The following is a 16,480-nucleotide window of genomic DNA, read 5'->3' on the forward strand; positions in this document are numbered from 1 at the left end:
CACCAACTCGATGGACATGAGTTTGGGTGAACTCTGGGAGTTGGTGATGGACAGGGAGGCCTGGCATGCTACGATTCATGGGGTCGCAAAGAGTCGGACACGACTAAGCGACTGAACTAAACTGAACTGAGTGGTCAGTTTGGGAATTTTCATAGGCTGTCATCTGTTCTTTAATAATAATATGCAGTAGTGTGTGCTTTCCTGTCTTGACTCTGCAATCCCATGGACTGTAGCCCGCCAGATCCTCTGTCCATGGGATTTCCCAGGCAAGAATACTGGCGTGGGTTGCCATTTCCTCCTCCAGGGGGTCATCCCGACCCAGGGATCAGACCCGTCTCTTGTGTCCTCTGCATTGGCAGGCTGATTCTTTACCACTTGTGCCACCTTTAAAACTCCTCTTCAAACATAGTCATTTTTCCTAGGAAGGTTTGGGGGGGTGGATAACTGACTAAGAGAATATATGCATTTTTAGCAAATACGACAGTCATGTTTGAAGAATGACTAAGGTTTTTTTTCAAGTGGATAAGGAATCTTTTCCATTTTAAACCTTTTGTCGTATATTGAAGTACAGCCACTTAACAATGTTGCGGTGGTTTCAGGTGCACAGCAAAGGGCCTCGGCCAAACACACACGTTATCTATTCTCCCCCAGACTTCCCTTCTATCCAGACTGCCACATAACATTTTTTGAAGAATGACTAAAGTTTGTATATATGATTGGCAGGTTTAGCAAATAAAAATACAGGGTACTCAATACAATTTAAATTTCAGATTAAAAATAATTTTAGTATAAAATTTAGTAAAATTTTTTTAGTATAAGTATGCTTAAATACATTAATCTGGCAATTTATGTGTTTCTATCATATTTTGCATCTCAGTTGACAAATGAGAATTCTAAGGATCAAAGGCTCAAAAAAATAGTAAGTATTTTTCTCATTTTACTATGGCCTGTCCTTTTTTCTTTAGAAATTTTCCTCTAAGTTTCCAGAAGAAATCAGATCAGAGTCTGATCAGATAACACTTCAGTTTAAGCTCCAAGTATCCTGAGACATCTTTGTTTTAACTTGACCAGGTGAAATGATCACTATGCAAGTTCCCAGGGGACCCTCAACCTCTCCCTGAAGCTTCCCCACCTGGCCCCTGGGGCTCACCTGTGGGTTCCAGTCATTTGTGAGGACACAGCTACTACATGAGAGCAATCTTTATAATGAAACTCAGCCCAACGATAGGCTGCCTTAGGTTCTCATCACAAAATACATGGGGACTTCCCTGGTGGTCCAATGATTAAAACTCTGTGCTTCCACTTTCCACAGCAAGGGGCATGGGTTTGGTCCCTGGTCAGGGAACTAAGATCCAAGAAACTGTGTGATGCAGCCAAAAAAAAAAAAAATTATCTCCTAGTTTTGATGAAATCCCAAATTACAAATGATATCTTCAGTTCAGTTCAGTTCAGTCGCTCAGTCGTGTCCAACTCTTTGCGACCCCATGAATTGCAGCACGCCAGGCCTCCCTGTCCATCACCAACTCCCGGAGTTCACTCAGACCCACGTCCATCAAGTCAGTGATGCCATCCAGCCATCTCATCCTCTGTCATCCCCTTCTCCTCCTGCCCCCAATCCCTCCCAGCATCAGAGTCTTTTCCAATGAGTCAACTCTTCGCATGAGGTGGCCAAAGTACTGGAGTTTCAGCTTCAGGATCATTCCCTCCAAAGAAATCCCAGGGCTGATCTCCTTCAGAATGGACTGGTTGGATCTCCTTGCAGTCCAAGGGACTCTCGAGAGTCTTCTCCAACACCACAGTTCAAAAGCATCAATTCTTCGGTGCTCAGCTTTCTTCACAGTCCAACTCTCACATCCATACATGACCACTGGAAAAACCATAGCCTTGACTAGACAGACCTTTGTTGGCAAAGTAATGTCTCTGCTTTTGAATATGCTATCTAGGTTGGTCATAACTTTCCTTCCAAGGAGTAAGTGTCTTTTAATTTCATGGCTGCAGTCACTATCTGCAGTGATTTTGGAGCCCAGAAAAATAAAGTCTGACACTGTTTCTCCATCTATTTCCCATGAAGTGATGGGACCAGATGCCATGATCTTCGTTTTCTGAAAGTTGAGCTTTAAGCCGACTTTTTCACTCTCCTCTTTCACTTTCATCAAGAGGCTTTTGAGTTCCTCTTCACTTTCTGCCATAAGGGTGGTGTCATCTGCATATCTGAGGTTATTGATATTTCTCCCGGCAATCTTGATTCCAGCTTGTGCTTCTTCCAGCCCAGCGTTTCTCATGATGTACTCTGCATAGAAGTTAAATAAGCAGGGTGACAATATAACAGCCTTGATGTACTCCTTTTCCTATTTGGAACCAGTCTGTACCATGTCCAGTTCTAACTGTTGCTTCCTGACCTGCATATAGGTTTCTCAAGAGGCAGGTCAGGTGGTCTGGTATTCCCATCTCTTTCAGAATTTTCTACCGTTTATTGTGATCCACACAGTCAAAGGCTTTGGCACAGTCAATAAAGCAGAAATAGATGTTTTTCTGGAACTCTCTTGCTTTTCGAAGATCCAGCAGATGTTGGCAATTTGATCTCTGGTTCCTCTGCCTTTTCTAAAACCAGCTTGAACATCTGGAAGTTCACGGTTCATGTATTGCTGAAGCCTGGCTTGGAGAATTTTGAGCATTATTTTACTAGCGTGTGAGATGAGTGCAATTGTGCGGTAGTTTGAGCGTTCTTTGGCATTACCTTTCCTTGGGACTGGAATGAAAACTGACCTTTTCCAGTCCCTGTGGCCACTGCTGAGTTTTCCAAATTTGCTGGCATATTGAGTGCAGCGCTTTCACAACATCATCTTTCAGGATTTGAAATAGCTCAACTGGAATGCCATCACGTCCACTAGCTTTGTTCGTAGTGATGCTTTCTAAGGCCTACTTGACTTCACATTCCAGGATGTCTGGCTCTAGGTGAGTGATCACACCATCGTGATTATCTGGGTCGTGAAGATCTTTTTTGTACAGTTCTGTGTATTCTTGCCACCTCTTCTTAATATCTTCTGCTTCTGTTATGTCCATACCATTTCTGTCCTTTATCGAGCCCATCTTTTCATGAAAAGTTTCCTTGGTATCTCTAATTTTCTTGAAGAGATCTCTAGTCTTTCCCATTCTGTTGTTTTCCTCTATTTCTTTACATTGATTGCTGAGGAAGGCTTTCTTATCTCTTCTTGCTGTTCTTTGGAACTCTGCATTCAGATGCTTATATCTTTCCTTTTCTCCTTTACTTTTCGCTTCTCTTCTTTTCACAGCTATTTTTAAGGCCTCCTCAGACAGCCATTTTGATTTTTGGATTTCTTGCCATTCTTTATATCACAGGAAGCAAAATAAAAGCAAGTTAGTTCACTATAAATGGGCGTGCACCATCTTAGTGGAGTGGTGGCAGTGCTCTAACTTCTAGATTGTGGTGATGATTACACAGCTAAAAGTCACTCACTCAACTGTACACTTGAACTAGATGAATTGCAGCATGAGAATTGTATCTCAATAAAGTTACTCCCACATGCCAAATTCATTGCAGTACACTATATGACCACAGAGTGTCAGCCAAGACAAACATGAAGGATTTTCCCATAAACCTATCTCCAAAGATCTCCATCAAACCTATCTCCATCACCAACCACGCTGACTGTGTCTGCCTCTCACCACAGAAATTCCTGTGTCCTGGGCCTCAGGAGTTTGAAGTTACCAAGCACCAAAGTCAGGTAGCAGGAATAAGGAAATATTTTCAAATATTTGCTTATGCAAATCTACAGTGATCGTAGCTATCAAATCATTTAACCCATGATATTTGCTGAAGCTGAAACTCTACCTGATATGAAGAACTGACTCATTGGTAAATACCCTGATGCTGGGAAAGATTAAAGGCAGGAGGAGAAGGGAACGACAGAAGATGAGATGGTTGGATGGCATCACTGACTCAATGGACATGAGTTTGAGCAAGCTCCAGGGGTTGGTGAAGGACAGGGAAGCCTGGCGTGCTGAAGTCCATGGGATTGCAAAAAGTCGGACATGACTGAGCAACTGAACTGAACTGATATGCAATTAAGTAAAAAAAAAAAAAAAAAAACCCTCACACCACAATAATCTTCAATAAGAAAACTAGAAATTTAGTCCTATTGGAAATATTCAGTTCAGTTCAGTTCAGTCGCTCAGTCGTGTCCAGTTCTTTGCGACCCCAGCACACCAGGCCTCCATGTCCATTACCAACTCCCGGAGTTCACTCAGACTCATGTCCATCAAGTCAGTGATGCCATCCAGCCATCTCATCCTCTGTTGTCCCCTTCTCCTCCTGCCCCCAATCCCTCCCAGCATCAGAGTCTTTTCCAATGAGTCAACTCTTTGCATGAGGTGGCCAAAGTACTGGAGTTTCAGCTTTAGCATCACTCCTTCCAAATATTAAAGTCCTTTAAAACTGGTTTTGGACTAGTTATATGTTCTGTTATATAAACTTTAATTTGTATAGCTATTATATTATACATTAAAACTGTAAATTTAAAAGTAGAATTTTTAAAATGTCCATCTAATTATATAAAAATCAATAAAACTATTAAAATAAGTTTGATTTAAAAAATCAAATAAAATCATCAATAAAACTTTTCAAATAACTAGTTAACATGGAGAGAAATCTTCTAAAAGGAGTATAGTCTCTCTTATTCATGACTAATTTAGTCCTTTGAAGAAGTAAAATCAATAAGTCGGGTGATGGGAAGGTAAATCTTCTAAGGCGTTGAAAACCACAGTGGTTTCTGGGCTGGCAATACTTCCTTTTACTCAGTGCAGCCGTGTTAAGAGTGAGCAAGGCAGAGACTTGTGAGCTGGAAAATTTTCAGTCACATTTTGAGCATATTCATAAATAACTGTAAGTGAAGTAACATTTGTCTAAATAAAGTCTTCAGGTGTCAAAATCTTAACCTACATGATCCAGATCAAAGTAGACACCCCTTCCTTCATTAAGGCCAGTTTCAGTCTAAGGCCATTTTGCTCATGAATTCTGTACCACATGTCAGGGATGGATGGATCCAGCAAGGTCCTGCAGCCTCCCACTGTTTCAGGGGTCACAAGGGCAAATGGTTTCTCAGAAAACTAGGCTTTTGCCAAAAGCTGGTTAAAAATTCAGTTTACAAAAAAAGAGAGGCATTGTGGTAATGGAGTTAAGAGTTCTGAGTATTTCTAATCTCGCCATTCCCAGTAACTATCAACATTTAAATCAATCAACCTAAAATCTGGTTTCCTTGTCTATAAAATGAAAGCAGTAAGTTACACCTTTATCACCTCTTTTTAGCTTGGGGATTCTATTCCAATGTGTAAGTCTGCAGCTTTGATATCCCAACATCTAATCCTCAATCTGTAGTACCATTTTCTCCTGATGGCTTCATGGATTTTAAACACCAGAGAGAAATGGATGCATGCTCTCAAACGGATAACCAGCAAGGGCCTCCTGTCTAGCACAGGGAACTTGGCTCAGTGTTGTATAGCAGCCTGGATGGGAGGGGAGTTTGGGGGAGAGTGGATACATGTCCATGTGTGGCTGAGTCCCTCTGCTGTGCACATGAAGCTATCACAACAATGTTAATTGGCTACATTCCAATATAAAAGAAAAGGTTTTAAAAAGAAATGGATGCATGCTCTTGTTCATTACAACAGGAAGGGTTCGGGTGTTCCTAAGTCTACCCAGTGGGGCCACAGAGTGTCTCCAGCCACCACCCACCTGGCCAGCACGCATGCCCTCCGGCCACCTTCTTGCTTTGGGTCCGGGCTCCCTTGCTCGCTGCCAGGTTTGCTCTCGACCCTGAGCCCTAGCTGTTGTGTGACCTTGGGCTAGTCACTTACCCTCTCCAAGTCTACTTCCTCGTCTGCAAGATGGGGGTGATGGTAAAAGCACCAATACTGATGAGAATTAGGTGCGATAAGCCCCGTGTGGCATGCATTTTGGTGCTGAGCACAGGGACAGCACTCGGTAAATGGCAGCCATTGCTTTGGATAACAGCTGTGTGGTTGGAGCCGCCACAGGACTCGGGATGTAACAGAAGAGTCCATGAAGTGCCAGTGTTGCCACGGGCCCTGACCCTCTCTCCTTCCAGACCCTTTCTCACTTGTAGCGACGAACATGCTGCCTGACTCCGCAGGTCTCTTTCCAGAAACCTATCACAGTCCTGAATACAGCACAGCAATCTAAGGAAACAGGAGGCATCATCCATGAATCTCTTTCCCAAAAAAGAAACTGGTGACCGCAGTTGCCTCCCGGGTGACGGGAGCCAGGGATGGGAAACAGACTTTGCACTCTATACCTTTGTATCCTTTGAATTTTGAATCTCAAATATGTCTTACCTATATTAAAAACTAAAGTTGATTTCTGAAAAGTAAAAGGATACAATTAATTTTTTAAAGGTGACACCTTCCCTCCGGACAGTCGGGGAGCTGAAAGTCGAGCCTCACAGGCTTCCTCATCCCCCGCCCCCGACCTCAGGGCTGTGGGCAGAAGCCTTGGGGGCACAGAGGGGAGGAGAAAGGGTGTTAAGTTCAGACTCTGACTCTTTCTGCAGAAAGATCCAAGGAATTCATAGATTCGGAGCAAGGCTTTATCTTCAAATCTGATCGATGGCCCAGGAAAGGTAAAGATCTGGATTAAAAGCTAGAACACGGACTCCCTGGTGGTTCAGTGGTTAAGACTCCACACTCCCAAAGCAAGGGTCACTGGTTCAATCCCTGGTCGGGGAACTAAGATCCCTCAGCCAAACAATAAAAAAAAAAAAAAAAAGTAAAAACAAATGGTAATGAAGTGTGTGCAGTGCAACCCACACTGAGCTTTGGTACTATTTACGAACAAACATTTTTTTTTAATAAGGAAATCTGAAAAAACAAAAACCTCTATCTTCCTGAAAACTAAGACTGGCTTAGAAATAAGAAAGGTTGCATTTCATTTAAGCACATACAACCTACTGTAACAGAGTGCAAGGTTACTTTTGTTTTATTCGTTTTCCATCTTTGATGAGCTTCCCTGGTGGCTCAGATGGTAAAAGCGTCTGCTTGCAATGCGGGAGACCTGGGTTCAATCCCTGGGTGAGGAAGATCCCCTGGAGAAGGAAATGGCAACCCACTCCAATACTCTTGCCTGGAAAATTCCATGGATGGAGGAGCCTCATAGGCTACAGTCCATGGGGTCGCAAAGAGTTGGACTAAGCGATTTCACATCTTTGATGGAATTATGTGTGAAGAGACTTACCTTAAATCTCGTCATAAGTCATCACACAGTATCCTGTGGCAAAATAAATCTTTGAAGTACAAACACTGTGTTAACAATGGTTTGTGTTAAAAAAAAATACATTTGGAATTCTGAAATGTAGGAATATGAAATGTACTTAGGAGAAAATGGATTTATAGAGAAGCTTACCCACAAAGCATAAAGATTCAACTGTGCCATGCTTGAGTAGCTGGCGTGGGGTTGGGTGTCTCTAGGACCACCTCAGATGCGGCACCTCAGATTTGGCACCTCAGCTGCCAAGAAGCTTGTGAAGTGCTGATAACTCAGCAGGGCTGGCTGAGTCTCGGGGGCAGCCTGTGCCGCACATGTGCCCAAATCACGCCATGATTTTTGGTTAAGGTCTAGAAAAGCAGTGTGTTGGTTTCAAGAGTCCTCATACTTTAAAAATGTACTTTAGGCACAAAGGCACAGCCTTACTGGACATAAGAAGAGCTGATGAAGGAAGCAGAGAGGCGAGGCTGCTGATACAAATGGTGCTACTTCGGACAAGTGCAGAGCTCCTGGCCACACACCCAGCAATGTCCTCCCTCTATTCTTCCATTTTGAGCAATTTCAAGTCACAAGCCACCTAGTTGAATCTGACAAGGTGGTGTAATCCTCCAACCTAGGGTCAATAATTTCTATTTCCAATAGTCCAGGAGCAGAAACTCTTAGGATTAAAAGAATAAAGTCACAGACACAGTGACAGCTCTGGATTCCATGCAGCACTGCTGCACGAGACAAACGATGTCCACACAGCTTCCAGCTTACCTCTGGCTCCATCTACCAGGAGGCTGCAGGCAGTATCTGCTAATGCTGGGTGGAAAGCTAGCACATTGTGCTAATCTAGCATCAAAAGATGAGGTTCCAAGGTACAAATCAGATAAGCCAGAATCTGGGGAAGTCCTGTGCGACTCCAGCCTCAAGTCCCACCAAGGTCCCCAACCCCCGGCCAGCTGCAGCCTCGCACATCACCAATATGGGACACCCCATTAGCTGCCCACACCTGGCTCTTCCGGAATCCAGTTCTATTCAACACCAATTGGCCATATGCTTCACAGAAGCTGGCCACCCTCCCAGCCCCAGAGGCTGCATCCTCACTAGGAATCCAAAGCTTTTAACTCCACTCTCCAGGCCAGTGAGCAGCTGCGGAAGGGGTAACGATGAGCGTCTGGCAGGTGAGACTCAGCTGGTGAGACCTGCAGAAGGTCTTCTGTGCAGGTTTTCTTTGCTCTGAAGACAGGACAACCAGAAGAGGTGCTGCCGGCTGCCCTCTGGTGCTTATATCCAGGCAACGATACCAGGATTCGGAGGCCAGCCTACACAGGGAGCCGATGCTCTTGAGGCCGTGTTGAGCCACTGAATCTCTGGGCCTGGTGTCTCATGAGATGATAACATTTCCTCATGTTTAAACTCCTGGGGAAAAGGGGGGGGGGCATTGGCTATCGGGGTCCCAAGTAGTCAGATGCAATCTCCTTTCCCTGAAATGACAGAGTGGGGTACACATGTATACACACAGCCTCTGTCGAACCAAATGGACTCCCTCCATGAGTCCTAATTTCACCTCCTCCAATTTCTTGACTCTTCTCCTAGGAGGGGGTCTGCTCTGTACCCCATCTAGATACACACACCCTCACCGCTGCATTTCCAGTCACTCCTGTCTGCCTCCTTCAGGAAGACCCCATCTGGCTCCACCCACATCTGCCTCCCCTTCTGACCTACTGCATCTCCTGCATCCACTTGTTTACGCCCTGTCTGCCAATCCCTGGGTCACCCCCCCCCCCCCGCCCCGCAGTGTCCACACTTCTGAACATACATCTCATTTACACAGACTCTGAGCGACTGAATGAAAGGTTGAGTGATGGAGTGACTGATAACTGCATGAGTACCAAGCACCCTTCTCCTTCACTTGAAACCTGGGGTTTTCCTTTCCTCTTTTCTTTCTTATCTTCCTTCCTCATCTTACTTCTCTGTAGAATGAAAGACAAACATTGAGATAAAAGAGATTCAGAGCTCGGGCTCTGTTGGGTGGATTAAGTATTTCTAGAGAAAGCCGCAAACGGTGCGCCTGGCCTCCTGGGAGTTACAGATAAGGAATGATGACGTGGGGTGGCACTAAGATGCCACACAGCGGCCTCCTGTCCTGCACCCCACACTGCACACAGAAGCCAGCTCCACTGCTGAAACTGGGGGAGGGGCAGCCTTCACAGGTCGGGAGTTACAGCAGAAACTAAGCTGAGTCCAGCCCACAGGAGGCCTTCAGCAGAAGTCCCATGAGTGAGTGAGGTGACAGAGCATCTTGTGGTCAGGGCTTTGGGCTTACACATGTCTTCGAGGTTTTTTATTATAAAAGTAGGATGAGATGTGAATACCAGTAATAACCCACTCGACGTAATGAACTTCATCTGAAAGTGCTGACTCAAAAGTATTTGATCTAACAAGTAGCTATCTCAAAGTGGAAAAATAAAATCTTAAGTTGTCTTAGATTTTCCTTTCAAATTCCTATGGTGGGACTTCCCTGGTGGTCCAGTGGTTAAGAATCTGCCTTGCAATGCAAGGGGCTTGGATTAGATCCCTGATTGGGGAACTAAGATCCCACAGTCTGTGGGGCAACTTAGCCCATTTGCTACAACTAGAGAGTCCATGAAGCAGCAAAACATCCCATGTGTCACAACTAAGCCCTGATGCAGCCAAATAAATATTAAAAAAAAAAAAAACCAAACCCTCCCATGGTGGTTAGCCACAACTCACAATAGAGGGTCACCAGCAGGAGATTTCCAGACCATGCGCAGAGAGGCCTAGTCCATCACACCAGCTGAATCTCTCAGAGCTACTCTGCTGTATACAGCTAAGCCCTGGGGCTGGGTTTCTGAGACGATGGCAGAAAGAACACGTGGCAGAAAACATGGAAATCCACTGTGGAAATCGGCAGTGGAGCCCGTGAAGGTCTGCAAATACAATTTGAACTTGTAACTCGGCACAGGTATTAAAATATGTGTCATCTTTCATCACCTTAAGAGCAAACCGACACTAAAAGCTTCTGCAAGATCTTTTATATTACACCATAGAGTAAAAACTGTAGTCAATGTTCGGATAGTTGAAAGAGCACAAACACTACAAAGTGTAACCAACATGGTTCTATTAAAAACTGTTGTCAACTCTGGCATTCAAGGACAGCAATACAATATTTTCTTTACAAAGCAACCAATATAAAAATCTGCAAATGCCATAAATTCATTTATAGGCTATTATTTTCACATAGGCATGTCACTAGATTCTTTCCATTCCTTCTTTCTTTCCATTCTCTCCTGAGGTATTTTTTTGTGGTTTATTTTTATTGTACTGCTGGATGCATTTATCTTTGATCACCCTTTCCTAAAATGATTTTTAAAGATCTGCAAAAAATTTTTATTGCATAGGACACTATTCATGACACAGAGATGGGGAACTGCAAATATGTGGCATTGGAACAAGTCTTACAAATATTGCATTTTAAGAATCTGTTACAGACTTTTTTTTACAGTTTGTCTCTTCTAAAAAAAAATTGAAGTTACAGCTAAGAGTTAACTACGTACAGTGAAGCAGTTTGGGAATGTTAGAGATTAGAAAATACGCTGAATGATACAAAGGAGGAAAAAAAAGCCATAATTCTTGCCGGCTATATATTGTATTGCCTTCAAAAGCAACTGTACAGGTTGTAATCAGTTCATAGTTAAATATTTCTACTAATCTGTTTTGGGAGAGCAAATGTCTTTCAAGGTTTCCAGTTCCTCTATAAGCTTCTTGTTTTGAACTTCCAGCACCGCAACTCGACTCTCCAGACACTTGACATATTCTTTCTTTCGACGTCGACATTCTTTAGCAGCTTCCCTGAAAGAAAATAGAAAGCAAAAGGGCAAACAAAACATTTTTTCGCATGCACGCTACTGACAAGGAGGCTGAAGAAGGCTTGGGAAGTGTGATCATGGTTGCATTCCCCATCCTGGGACAAGAGGTCTCATTCAATTTCAAACACTAAAGCCAAACTGGGTTCTCAAGGGTCACTGGGGTCCCTTCCACAGGTCATTCCACATGGCAATTAGTAGCATGGCTGCACCTCCTGCCTTGATTAGAGTTCAGAGCAAACAAGGTCCGAGTCAAAGACAGTTACTCTGCTTTATGGCAATAAAGATCTTTGAGGGCCTTGAGTTCCTCAATGAGGGTCTTGTTTTGGTTTTCAAGCACAGCCACGCGGTTTTCAAGACACTTGACATATTCTTTCTTCTTCCTGCGACACTCCCGGGCAGCTTCCCTGGAACCAACACAAGGCAAGTGACAAGGGGAACAATCTCTCAGCGCAGTCCAGAGCGGACCCCCGGGCTCAACCACCAGGCGGTCCTCGGTCAGGTCTGGACAGAGCCGCACGACAGCTGTGACCAAGCACGGGCCTGGGCGTGTGGTCACCCTCAGCCAGCAGGAGCGATGGCAGAGCAACAACTGGCCCGGCATCTGTGGTACCAGGTGTTTCCTTAGGGCACATGGCCCATGGTCACAGGGACCAGAAGGTTTTCAGTAACCAAAACGATAGGAACACATCCCCACATGAATTTCTACCAAAAAAAAAATGACAGATCTGTTCAATTCTCTTAACTATCTTTGTCCACCAAAAGCCACATGTTCCATCATGAGTTAACTTGGATCAAAAATGATTAGAAAAATTAATCCTCAGCAACCTTAAACCTCAGTATGGGAGGTTTTTATTCTTCAAGACTAAATCTCAGTTAAGACAAGATCAACTGGGATGGCAAGCAATAATTTATTGGCTGGAAAAACAACACAGATAAGAATAACAGGTCATGCACATTCTCATAAACCAAAATTAAAGGGACTTGGCTTTTGAAAATTAAAGGAGAGAAGACAGGGTACAGAATACAACCCTCAGTAATTCAGACAACTTAAACCTGGAAATGTGAGAATGCCATGACAGAAAGCATGGAAAGGACATGAGACATACATCTGCAAACCAGGACTGCAAGCAGTGCAGACGCGCCCGGAGGAGGCCAGACCAGCAGCCAAAGCACCACACCCAGATGAACCCACGAGCCGAGTCAGTTACTTTCACGCGTAACCCCACCAAAAAACAATGGACACAGCCAGCATTTTCTGTCCTCCTTTTTTTTTTTTCAGGGAGGGAGGAGGTGGCAACCACATCATTTAACTCCTCTGCAGAAGATACCCTTTGATCACAGCTTTATTTTGAAGCATTCCTTTGAGAAGAACTGCCTTTCAGGTACTCATCGTATCAAAAAGCCTGCGTTGAAATAGATCATTCAAATATATAAACAAAAGTTGTGTTGAATGTCTAATTACCAACTATGGTAATGCCAGTTACCTCTGCTGCAATCCTGAACTAAGATTGACGTGTGCAACACACTTGGCCGATTCTGTTTTATGTTTGGGGATAGTTGATGCTCACTAACAACTGGTTATCTGTGTTTTCTCTGTCGGAATTAAGGGTCAGCAGAAGAGAGACCTTGAAATCCCAATGAACTGCAGGAAGAGATCAAGCCTTACTGCCTAGCTGGGAACAATGGCGTCACCCTGTGAATTTAAGATGTTCTCAGACTTCTCAACCAGTTAACAGAAAAATTAACAGTGTAAAAGTGAGCCCAATCTGATAAACACAGATTAAGTTAATCTAAATGATTCACATGGCAAAGTCAAGAGTAACTCCAATCACACTTGGCAGTTTGGGAGCATAATTCAACTCTTTCACAAAGAAATGAAAATATATTTCTGAATACCAAGCTTTTCATGATTAAATCATCATATGAAATTCTAGATCTGGAAGGAAGATAGTCATTTTATAAAACAAGTTACCATGAAATGAAATTTTAAATATTGAAGAGCAGTGTCGTGGGATGTCTAATTTTTCAAGTTTTATTTACCAAGGTCAACTATTTCTAGTGAAATGTCCATACTTCATGTTTCATGTGTCTGCCTGCGTGTTACCAGAGTCAAAATGTTCTAGGCACAGGACTATTTCTAGTGAAATATTCATACTTCACGTTTTGTGCGTCTGCATGCATGTTACCAGAGTCAAATGTTCTAGGCACAAAGCTCTGAATGGTCATACCAGTAGGTGGTACATTCCTAAGTTGTCTCGGCTACGGAAAACACCTGTTTCTTCTATTAATAGTTAGCTCAGCTTTCAGGTCTTGCATTTGTCTGAAGATATCCTTGGCGTGGAGAAGAAATACACAGCAAAGAGGAAACACTGACAAGCTTGTTAAAAAAATAAAAACCATCGTGGGATTGATAGAAATACAATTAAGTATCTATTATGAATGCTGGCCAAAGAATTTAGTCTTTTTAGAGAGAGAATGTGTAACAGGTCTTTTACATGAATAAGTCAGTCCTACATGTCTCTACATGGTGGGGCTATGGGTAATTTTAATTCTTTCTGTAAGGCATACAACTAAATGTGCAGCTGACACCAAGGTCTCTTGCAGGTGACCTCAGTGTTCGTGCTATGTGGGCTCTGGGTAAAGACAACCTGAATGCACTTCCAGGTTCTGGGCAGTTTGGGCTGTGTGATTTTAGCCAGCTTGTTACCTGACCTCTCTGAACCTCAGCTGCTCATCTGTAAAGTAAGGAGGATGTGTATGTGTGTGTGCTCAGTCATGTCTGACTCTTTGCAACCCCATGGACTGCAGCCCACTAGGCTCCTCTGTCCATGGGATCTCCCAGGCATGAATACTGGAGTGGGTAACCATTCCCTTCTCCAGAGTATCTTCCCGACCCAGGGATCGAACCTAGGTCTCCTGCATTGCAGGCAGATTCTTTATGGTCTGAGCCACCGGGGAAGCCCATGAAAAGTAAGGAGAATAACTAGACCTATTCTCATGTGAAAGCTATGTGCCTGCGAGTTAAAGAAATGGTAGAAACAAGCATTGAAAACTTGCTCAACAGACACTGAGCAACCAAATAGCCATGTGTCATCTGTTTTTCTCTTGTCCTGCTCTGAAACTGAAATCTCGAAGCTAAAATAGACCCGTCTCAGAATTCCTCGCACCTAGAGACTGTCTCAGTTATTTCAAGTCCAGAAAATATGCAAGAACATGTGAGAAAATGAGAGAGGGAACTAGAAGTATACTACAGGAGGTATCTCTACATGGTGGGGCTGTGGGTAATTTTAATTCTTCCTCTTGCTTTGTCCCTGCACTCAGCGAGAATTTTTCAGAATAGACTGTACTTTGGTATAATAGAGAAAAAACGAAGTTACAAAATGGATAGAAAACTACATGTAAAAGACTTAGAAAATTCTGAACTCATATTCAAATTTATTTTGCTCATAAAGAAGCTTTTTTTTTTTTTTTTTTTACAGGATCTTTAACAAGTCAGAGGGGTGGGATGGGGTGGGATGGGGTGGGAGGTGGGAAGAAGGTTCAAGAGGAACTGGACATATGTATGCGTATGGCTGATTCATGCTGATGTATGGCAGAAACCAACACAATCTTGTAAAACAATTATTCTCCAATTAAAAAAAAAAAAAACAAGTCAGGCAATGGTTTTATTTCAGTCTTTTTGTATAAAGTATAGAAGTACTTCATTATCATCATCGAACCATTTTCTAAGGTTTTCATTGTATCTGAATGTCTTATTTCATAATAATGATAATTATATTGACCATACTAATTGACAAATTAAATAATGATAATTTTTTAAAATATTATTTTAATTTTTATTGAGTATAGTTGCTAAGAAGCTTAAAATTACTTATCACCTATTTCACAAAGTAAATACCAAGTATAAAGTGAATCTTTATTTGTAATAAAGTCCTTCTGTTGTCATTAAAAAAATATAATGTCTCATTTAGATATTACCCTACAACACGGGGATGTACCTCGGCTGATGAAAGAGTTTCACAGCTGGAACTCTGATTAGAAAACTTACCTATGAGCACAAGCAGAGCAGGAGTCTACACAGAATGCCACAGAACACGTAACATGGGAGAAATAGCTGAGGACTGTAGGAAATGATAGGTCCCCTAGGTGGCCGCAGTCTCTGATGGAACGCCTTACCTGTTTTTCATTAGCCTCAGCTCCCGTTTGCGTGTCGCTTCCTCTGCTAGCTGCTGGGGACTGTGCAGGCTTCCGGGGGAGGCAGCCATCACCACTCCCTGTGGCAAAGCAGTAGTCGGAGCTCGGATCTGGTAAGTCGGCATGTCGCCAGTGGCAGCTGCGAGGAAACAAAACGGCACAAGTCATATAAACAATTTCCCACTTGATATATTTTATATAAAGTTTACCTGGAAATAACCACCTTCTTTTTACAAGTTGTGAGAGGTGATCTTGCTAATGTTTAAGATGACTGTTCAGGGCATTATAGAAATCTTAGGTATGAAAGATCTCATGAGCATTTGGAACAATGCTACTCAGGATGGTCTATACATTTAATAGAAAAATGCCCTAACACTTTTTAGAAAGGTTTTTTTTTTTTTGTAAATCAAAGGCTAAAGTAGGGAGACTTTTGAATTAGTAGTTCATTTAGCCTAAAATCAGTGGTGTGCTGATACGTATTTAACCGCAAGCTCTCCAGGAGGGAAAAAGCAGCCCTGGCCTGTAGTGTTTATCGAATCCCAGGATGTGAACACTTTCACCATGGCCAGTTTCAAGCTACCAGTGTGACTTCACTAGATGTAGAGGAGGAAAGACATACTATAGTAAGGGGCACACCATGGAGACAAAACAGATGTAAATAACCTCAAGATCATGGATATAATTATTAGAAAGGATGAGTTTTAAGTGTTTATTAATGTAATTTATTTGTTAAGTTTATGTGTATTATCAATACATCTAATTTTTACTGATAGCTGTTTTTGCAGTCAGTTCATAAAAATCCTGAAAATGTAATCATCGGTACCAGCAAACCAGTGGGAGCTGCCCCTTGCACACCACTGCAAGAATTTTATTTAAGCAGAACATCTGTATCCTCTGAACAGCCCGGTGAAGAGATTTTCCCAGAGCCTACATCATACCTGAAACAGTTCCTGAAAATCTTTAAGTGCAAGTGTTATTAACAGATGATGACTAACTGGGCTGCTGGAAGGAAAATACTAGCTTACTGTATTTTCAGCTTAAAAACAAGAACAAAATAAGAAACAGGAAAGCTCTACTTAAAACTGGTTTCTCTGCAGAATAATAATTTTTGTCT

General features: G+C 42.7%; 1 protein-coding gene across 19 annotated transcripts in view; it reads right to left on the reverse strand.

Moving 5' to 3' along the window:
* Nucleotides 1-10,409: 10,409 nt before the first annotated feature.
* Nucleotides 10,410-16,480, reverse strand: part of CREM (cAMP responsive element modulator) — a 67,966-nt gene continuing 61,895 nt past the window's right edge. For 13 of the 19 annotated variants that reach the window (XM_055543667.1, XM_055543670.1, XM_055543668.1 and 10 more), the window contains 2 exons: nucleotides 15,349-15,505; nucleotides 11,013-11,576 (listed from right to left, as the gene is read on the reverse strand). In XM_055543667.1, the coding sequence (XP_055399642.1) occupies nucleotides 11,432-11,576; nucleotides 15,349-15,505 (302 nt within the window). In that variant the 3' untranslated portion in view covers nucleotides 11,013-11,431. Of the gene's footprint in view, nucleotides 11,577-15,348; nucleotides 15,506-16,480 lie in introns of all 19 variants that reach the window. The other 6 variants (XM_055543671.1, XM_055543669.1, XM_055543665.1 and 3 more) reach the window with 1 other exon arrangement.

The sequence above is a fragment of the Bubalus kerabau genome, chromosome 13 (genome assembly GCF_029407905.1).
Source record: "Bubalus kerabau isolate K-KA32 ecotype Philippines breed swamp buffalo chromosome 13, PCC_UOA_SB_1v2, whole genome shotgun sequence".
In the NCBI taxonomy this organism is placed as follows: Eukaryota; Metazoa; Chordata; class Mammalia; order Artiodactyla; family Bovidae; genus Bubalus; species Bubalus kerabau.